This window comes from Monopterus albus, unplaced genomic scaffold (assembly GCF_001952655.1).
Source record: "Monopterus albus unplaced genomic scaffold, M_albus_1.0 scaffold21.1, whole genome shotgun sequence".
NCBI classification, from domain to species: domain Eukaryota; kingdom Metazoa; phylum Chordata; class Actinopteri; order Synbranchiformes; family Synbranchidae; genus Monopterus; species Monopterus albus.
In genome coordinates, this window is record NW_018127901.1 from 2,905,132 (window position 1) to 2,913,791 (window position 8,660).

Genomic DNA, 8,660 nt, shown 5'->3' on the forward strand with positions numbered 1-8,660 from the left:
CAAAATCGCCAGCATGGCAGAGTTAGAGATTAGAGTCAAAGGGGGACAGTGGAGGCATTTGCTTCCTTGCAGTGCATAGATCAAATCAGGAAGCACTACAATTACAAAAAAGAAACTTTTTTTTCTTTTTCATTTTAGATTTGTAAACTTTATCAGTCACCACATGATTACATTGTTTTTTGTTGTTTTTTTTTGCCAAAATCTTTGTGAATAATATACACACGGTAGATTTCAAAACCTAGAACAGCCTCAATTTTTCATTAAAACAAACCAGGATTTTTTTTTCTTTTTCTGGCTTTACAACCACACAACTTGATGGTGAACACAGCTTGTGGTTCACCACCTGTGACCAGAAAGAGGGAATTTTTTTGTATGTGTTTTTACAAAACAAACAGAACAAAGAACACGCAGAAACACACCACGACGACCAATGTAACGCAGGGATAGCAAGGATTTGCTACAGAGGTCTCTCACACCTGCTCTTCCAAGGCAGGGCGATGATGTCACTGACAGACAGGAAGCAGCTTCGCTGTTATCGTTGTTCAGCAGAGAACGGATCACAATTGTTCGTAGTCGTATCATTGCTGTTAAAAGTTCTATTTCCTCCACTGTCTCTTAACTCCTCTGGACTCCCAGTGGCTTCCTCATTTTTAAGCAGTATCCTCCGGTGAAAGGAATTTAAAAAAAGAACAAGGTCTTTATCATTACTTTATTCCAATGGTAAAAATGTAAACATTTTGCGAGGTTGCCTTGCATGGAGGTATTGAGCGGCCTCTCTGAGGGCAGAGCCGTGTAGTCGGAGGGATCTTGCAGTTTACTAAGGCTGGCCAGTCGGGCATTGTGGCATCAGCGGTGCAGGGACTTCTGGGCCTCCATCAGCAGAGTGTCGAAGTCCAGTGCATCATATTTGCTCTTGACAGGGCCTGGACCTGCCTCATCTAAAAAAGAGAAAATCGAGGTCATCACTATATGGAAGGGGTCAACATCCAAGTTGTGTAAGTGTAGAATACATTCCTATCAGTCTTTTTTGCTATTTTTTTTAGGTAATGAGCATTTACAGTATTTTTTCCCTTCTATTGTGTGTGTGTGTTCATCACCAAGGTCTATGTAGCGTTTCCTTGTCAGTCTCCTCGGGCCCGCAGGTCCACTGTCTCTCCAATGTCTTTGAACTCCCGACTGGCGAATCTTTATCACCCCACAGCGCTCCCTGCGACCAGACAGGCAGAAGGTCAGACACATTACATCGACACTTTGCTTTTGAGGAGATAAAGAAAGTACATAATGGCATCAGTGCAGATGAGGAATGTTTCCTCAATCATGCATTCTGAATGTACAAAGTTAAAGAATTAAATTAAATGAATTGGCTGAAATGGAGAAGAAAGGAAACAAAAAACTAGCTGATTACTGATTTGATCTGTCCCTAAAGCCTGTTTTGTATGCAAGCTGAAGTACATGCCATCACTATTCATTTTAAAAGTACAAACATCTAAAATAAGTGAAAGGACAAAAGCTCATCAATAACATCAAGATCCATTTCAGTCCAGGGAGCAACGCCAGTTCTATCAGGGAGACGTTGGAAAGTGTGGCATTTGAACTGGGGGCTGGCGGCAGCACTGTTAATCTGTGTTTCACTATAAAGTTAGCATTTTAGACTGAGGATTAAAAATTGTCACAGAAAATGACAACTTTGAATTGGAACATAAACAGCAACACTGGAAGCACAAACTGCAATCGCACCATCAGGCCTGACATTTTATTTCAGGCAAAATACACTGACCAGCCACTTTATTAGGTACACCTGTACAGTTGTACACACTTCAATGCAACACTTAACATCTATGTTAATGAAGCTCAAAGTGTTCATTTTTGGTGAAATTGTCATAAATATAAATTCAATTATGTTTATTGTTAAGGTCTTAGTTAAAAGGTGGTGTTGTGCTGGACTACATTGCATTCATAAGTGTTCCTAATATTCTGACCCTCTGACAAATACTGCCTTCTTGCATTCTCATGTCTCAACAGGTTGGCAAATTACACCAGGTGAACTGCGATGAGCATTTGTGATGAGTTGCTACAGGTATTTACATTTCATTAACCACCCCTACCACCTCGGTTCTTTTCGAGCACTTAACATCTTCATCTAGAATGAATTAATAACACTGCAGCATTATCTGATTATAAAGGCTGCATTTTAAACTGTCTGTGCAACTAATGCCGGTGTTGTGTCGAGATGTGTTTCCCGTCAGGATGCTTCCTCTGAACCCTGACCCTAACACATAACCACAGAGGGGGCCGCTACTAGAAACACAGTTTTAATGAGGAAACATTTAGACGGGGAACAGATTTTGACACAAGACAGGGTTCAGACTACACAATTTAAGCCTGATAACAATCCGTCCCGATGGTCATAGGAAGTCGGATACGAGAATCAGTCGATTATCTTGTATAGTGTGCCATAGCAAACGATGACCAATGCTGTATCTGGGGTGCCTCACGAGGTCCTGACACAAAGTCTAGCATGTCCGAATTTTTTTTCTACTTCTACAATGTGTTGGGGCTGACCAAGAGGAGGAGCACAGACCGATCTTCTGTTCACAACACCTTTGGTATACTGGACAGAATCATCCTAAATATCAGAGTCATGCAGCTAATGTTAGCATACTGACTTTCACTGTCAGGGCTAGCTGGCTAGTTTTTGGTTTCATTACTAGCTTAAAACGCCTGTTATTAATTGCTACATAAAATGAATCCCAATTCCCTTATTTTATCATTCCGATCCACAAGCTGTTAGTATGACACACACTTTTCTGTTTACATTCGACGGGTAACCCACAAAAATGATGTGCAACGGGTAAAAAATACGTTTAAATTCACTCCCAAGCGCGGGTAAAGATAAACTAAATGCGGGCAGGTAGCGAGTGAACAATTGGGGAAAAAAAATAAAGGCGCAGCTTCTTTTAAACATCTAATCCAGCATAATTTAATCAAGCCTAAGTAACAGATACATTTATTGCGAAGGCCTATGGCACAACCTTTGACCCGTCAACTCACATGCAGCTAATAAGACGTCACCCAGACATCAACGTAGGCATCAGTGCGTCAAACTGGATAACCTAAAAGTGAAAATGGCCAGTGGTGAATACAGAATTGTGGACAATACATATCAGAGGCCAAGTTGGACCTATAGGAGAAATTTGGCGTGGTTACAGACAGAGAGAACAACGTTATCAGCAGCTTTGTTGCTTGTAAAAGGTGCCAAAAAGTGTTGGCGTTTGATAGCCGCGAGCTAGTAGGCACTTCTCCACTATAAGGAAACAGCTGCATGGAGCCCAGGTGCCGCGTCCATCAACAGATACTTTTTCAAGAACACAACTCTCAGGCACTTTAAAGTGAACGACTGTGTGGCTTAAAGTCTATTTTAACTATGTGTGTTGGGTCTGATAGGGAGCTTTATGGGTGCGGGTTTGCAAAATTGGACCTCGTGCAGGACTCTGCCGTCCGGTACCAACATGTAGTCTGTCATATCCCTCGTCCGAGTCATAGCAAAAATTTATGATCGCGTAATCTGACATGGTGACCATCTTATCAGACAAAAAGGAACTGTGTGATCTGAACCAGGCATCGTACACTGCCTACATACATACCGTAGCACAAAAAACAGGCTCCCATGTCTCCTCTGTTCGGATGGAGGAACACAGATCAGGACACTTACTCGTTGCAGATGATGACTTTGCAGTCCTCAGCTTTACCGAAGACCTGGAAACGTTTCCTCAGCATGTTCTGGGTCACGCTGCTCGGCAGGTTGTGAATGTAAAACACCTGGCAGTTGTCCTGGCAACAGAGAAACCATGGCAACAGTCAGTACAAAGGACAATACAGCATACAGACATGTTGAGGCTCAACACTTCAGATGTCCTGTGTTCATTTAAATGCAGTCTACTGTATTACTCATATCTTGCAGCTGCAGTATGCATAAAAAGCTACAGGACACTTTATCAGTTTGTATTTGTCTGATTACACGTCTAAGCATATGCACCAAAATCACCTTTGAATGTTCTGGGGCATAGCCTTTTTGCTTTAGGTGTAATAGTCTGGGCCACTGGTGAGCTCAGGACAGTTGAGCCTGTTTCTTTTTTTGACTTGGGTCAAAAAAAAGTCTGCTGGTGAGCTCAGGACAGTTGAGCCTGTCTCTTTAATTCTATACTATTGCAGTATACAGGAGAGACTGTAGTGTGAGAATGTACCTCATCAGACTTGGCTTTGTTCCTCTGCTTGTCGTCGGGACAGATCTCAGAGTTCTCACTAAAGAAGGACGAGGACAAAAAGGGGGGAGGCAGAGAGAGGGGACAGACAGTGAGATAAGGACACAAGGTGAAACTGAAATGTCAGACATGAGGAAATGGGTGAACTGCACAGATTTTCTTCCACCAACTCCAGTTCTTTACTTTTTCTCTTAAACTCCTACACTTATTGTCTTCCATCAACAGAAATGACTTTATTCTGTGAAACAACCAAACTACATTGCCTGAAAAATCAAGTTTACATGTTAAAGATTATAGCAGTTGACTGAATCTCTCCTTCACAGCCCAGTGCATTGCCCTACATGCAGATATTTGTGATTGAAATGCACCATCAATCACGTCAAAACTTACATCAAAAACAACAGCCGTGTTAATTACATAAACTACTACAATGCAGTGCATCTCAACCACATACATGTGGTGTTAAGGCTTCAGCCTCCAGCATTAAACCTGATCTTTTGTTGCTAGGTTTGGGAGATGTGATGAGGCTGTGAAATGGTCAAATGTTAGACTTTTCCATTATATAGTGTTTATATAATTAGGCATCGCTCACTGTGATATTTATCCAAATTCTGTATAAAAGAAAACAAAACACTACCTTTAGCCTTTTTTTTTTTTTTTTTTACAGCTACACAGGCGGAGGGTCAGACCGTAGAGGCTGTGATGTGAGGCTGTTGGTTTGATCTATTCTGCAGAATATGCTGACAAAGCCACACTGAGTCACTTGGAGAGTGTAAATGCCCTTCAGTGATACAAGACTCTTCTTTCTCTCATTCTCCCACTTTGACTCCACCCTATTCTTGCATTTCTCTGTCTTCTATCTGATACTTCCTTCTGTGTTTCACTGTTAATCTAATCTCTTTGAGCCACACGTTCCTTTCCCATTCCCTCCCCTCACACCCAGTCTGTCTCACCTAGAGTCTGTCTTGCTGGCGGGGGAGTCTGGACAGAGGTGGAGGGTGGGTGAGGGTGAGCGAGATGCTGATGAGCACTCTGCCTCTTCCTCTGAGGCTGGTGGTGTGGCTGCTTCTGACTGGCAGTCTGATGATATCACCACTGTCGTCTCCTGCTCCTGTGCTTCTGCGCCTTCTGACATCACCAGCGTCTCCTCATCCTCCTTGCCCTTCACATCAGATACCTGATTGCCGTCTGCTCCAGGTGCTGAGGTGCCAAGGCCATCGCTGCTCCTTTGCACCTGCAACATGGCACCAAACATGTCTGCACTGCGTTTGCGGCGTTCGCCAAGGCTCAGTGCACAATAGTCGTGGTCACCAAATTTACAATGGGTGTCACCATCACCAGCCTGGCCCATGCGCCGTAGCTGGGCATACAGCTCGGTCTGTTCTGGAAGCTTCCGCTGGTGGTGGCTGCGGCTCAGCCAGGATGAGCTCTTTGTGGCACTAGTGTTGTTTGTGTTTGAAGCAGGGTGAACAGACTCGCTTCCTCCACCATCGCCACTGCTGCAGCCACCTGTTCCTCCACCAGCTTTTCCTCCCTCTGCTGGCTTGAAGAGCTCGTCCTCGACAGATTTGTGAGGTGGGGTAGTGGGCGGGGTGAGACCTGGCAGGGGAGGGAAGGGATACCTACATGAGCAGGATACAAACTGTGCTGTGGCAAGAAATAGTCCACCACCTCCTTGTTTAACCAAAAGGGGACATTTGGATTTGTCATCAGTTATAATATGTTAAGCAGTGACCTTTGAGGTCCTGCCCTTGTTATCCTGGACAGGAAGGGGCTAGCTGTTTCCCTGTGTTCTCAGTCTTTATGCTAAGCTAACCAGTTGCTAACTGCAGCTTCATATTTACTGTACAGATGTGGAACTAATTTTCTCACCTGACTCTGCAAAATGCCAAACAATTCCTTTAAGAAACATTCAGCACCTGCAGCTCTGTAAAGTCGATGCCTGGCTTTCTGGTAGCCTGTTCTCCCAAACTACAGTAAGATTTGGACCTACTATCGCTTATGACTGTATCTTTAGAGTTGTAACCAGTTGACATCGATGTATATCCAAACATAGAGATGAGTAAAGGTGAGTCAACCTGCTGTTCCACACAGATCCACACTGAGTGTCTGCTCAAAAGGCTTGGTGCTGAACTGGGACTCTCTGCGAGTGAAGAGACAACAGAGATAAAAGGAAAAATTAAAGATTGCAGTGTCCTGTTGGAGTCTATTGCAGGTTTCAAACATTCCCATCAGCTGTAAAGCAACAGCCTCCTCACCAGGCTCCTGGTGAAAGCTCTTTGCTCCTAATCTAGAAACTGCACAGTTTCAGCTGATGTCTGCTGAATGTGAATTATGTTTCTTTGTAAATGCTACTGGCATGTCTGGTCGCTCCTCATTTCTTATCACAACAACCATATATACTCCTCTGTCTTCCCCCTATTCTTCTTCAGCTTTCTATTTCTGGCTGCCTGTTTCTGTTTCTCCAGTTGCCATGAAAGGTAGGCGCAGTGCCGAATAGATTGGCTTCAGGCGGGATATTACTTACCCTCCACAGAAAACAGGAGAATAAAATAAAAAAACTTTTCTTTTTCAGTGAGCGCTTCAGAAGACAGATTCATTTAGAAGACGGACAGATGCTAGAGGTTTATGCAGGAAAACCACTGCTTTGCGACTGGTTAGAGCTGGAGACGTTCCAGCATTTGAGGCTGGATGAGTGGGGAGGTAAATTTGGAAAAGAGCCGTGAGGGCACTCTGTCTGGCGCAGATTACAATCTGAGTGAGCCAGCCGCGGTCTCGATTCATTATGGATCGTGGGATAAAAATCGCTGGTTTATCTCATTGCAAGTTCAGAATATAATAGTCTTATGAGATTATACATGACGTGCCTTTACACCGCACTCACTGATATGGATCCTGGCTGTGCTTTTGCTGCATGAAGAGAATTTTGTCATCTTATCCAAATCTTTACTCCCTTATGACTTTTTAGGTGACAGGTCTAAGACCAACAGTGATGTGAGATTCTGGTCCAACACGTGCTCTCAGACGTTGTTATGCAATGTAAATATGTACATTAGTACTGTGATATGTTTCAGCTGGGAGTCACTCAGTGGTTAACCTTTGTTCATTTCAGAGGCTTTTTCCAATTCCTAACCCTATTTACTTTGCCATTAACGTATGAATTACAGACTACTGGATGTTGAAGTGTTAGATTTTATAACTGAGTACACCCAAATAGGATCAGTGTTAAGTTTTGAAAGCCTCAGCAAAGGTGATTAATTCACTAATTTGCATGTTCACAGGCATTAGATTATTATTGTGAACCAACCCTGTGCTCCTTAATGGAAGCTGCCTGTCAGTACTCATAAATAAACAGTCACCAGGATGTTGAATGCATTTCCTCAGCAATATGGAACAGTAGCTCTCTGAATGCATTTTAAATTTACATCAGACACTAAGTGGGAAAATAGTCGGGGCATACTCTTACCTCTGCAAGATACTATCTTCCACTTTGGCTCTAGATTATAACTAACAGCAAATGAGATCATAAGTTACATGAGCTAACTTTGCTGCTGAATTCAGCAGTTACACTCACTCATTACTGAGACTGCCAATTTGCTGGATTGCTAATCTGAAGTCGTTTAACAGCAACTACTGTTAAAGATACACACAATGCTTTTACCAGACCCAGTGATGGAGCCAAATTAAACATTTTACAAAGAAATAAAGTTCTGCTGTGGCTTTAACAGCAACACATTAGCAGTAAACTGGGAGAACATGACAATTATCCTATCCTTATCCTGATGCTTTTTTGATATTTTCACCTGTCTCTGACATCATTTGCAAAGTACTATCAACATTATGAATTTTTAAAGGTAGTTTAAATAAAGGCCTGGGTCATTTCAACAAATTCAAGTATTTTCCACTGCAGATTTTCCAGTTGGCGTCCACCACTGGCTACCCTGCAAAAAAAGCCACTACTTCTTGTGTTCTCTTAGTGCAAACTAGAAAAGAAAAGGGCAACTGAAGCACCACCTGAGCCGTAGTTTAGCTGTAGTTAGTACCAGAAGTGACTGATTTAGTTATATCACACATGGTCCTGAAAGTCAATTATTTTCCTCTACCAAGTGTAAGCTCGGTGCTGCTGCAGTCTTTTTTATTTGCAAATTAGCTGGTTATAACCTAGTAGATAAAGCTACTCTGACTGCACTATAGAGCATAAAAGGTTCAGGAAAAGGCTGGATACTGCATAAGAAAATGAAGCATCTTATCCAGTTCATCATGAAATACAGCAGGTAGTGTATGTAGAGCTACTCACCCTGTGGACTTGGGGTTCAGAGGCAGACAGAGGCAGGCTCGCTTTTCTGCAATCAGAATAAAAAGCCAGTTATAACCATGCATCACAAAACATACTGTATG

At 42.7% G+C, this 8,660-nt stretch overlaps 1 protein-coding gene across 1 annotated transcript in view; it reads right to left on the minus strand.

Moving 5' to 3' along the window:
* Positions 1-694: 694 nt before the first annotated feature.
* ppargc1b (peroxisome proliferator-activated receptor gamma, coactivator 1 beta) overlaps positions 695-8,660 on the minus strand; it is an 82,735-nt gene continuing 74,769 nt past the window's right edge. The window contains exons 6-12 of the mRNA XM_020594015.1: positions 8,560-8,605; positions 6,341-6,405; positions 5,216-5,861; positions 4,245-4,302; positions 3,713-3,831; positions 1,098-1,207; positions 695-938 (exon numbers count right to left, since the gene is read on the minus strand). Of these exons, the coding sequence (XP_020449671.1) occupies positions 847-938; positions 1,098-1,207; positions 3,713-3,831; positions 4,245-4,302; positions 5,216-5,861; positions 6,341-6,405; positions 8,560-8,605 (1,136 nt within the window). The 3' untranslated portion in view covers positions 695-846. The remainder of the gene's footprint in view (positions 939-1,097; positions 1,208-3,712; positions 3,832-4,244; positions 4,303-5,215; positions 5,862-6,340; positions 6,406-8,559; positions 8,606-8,660) is intronic.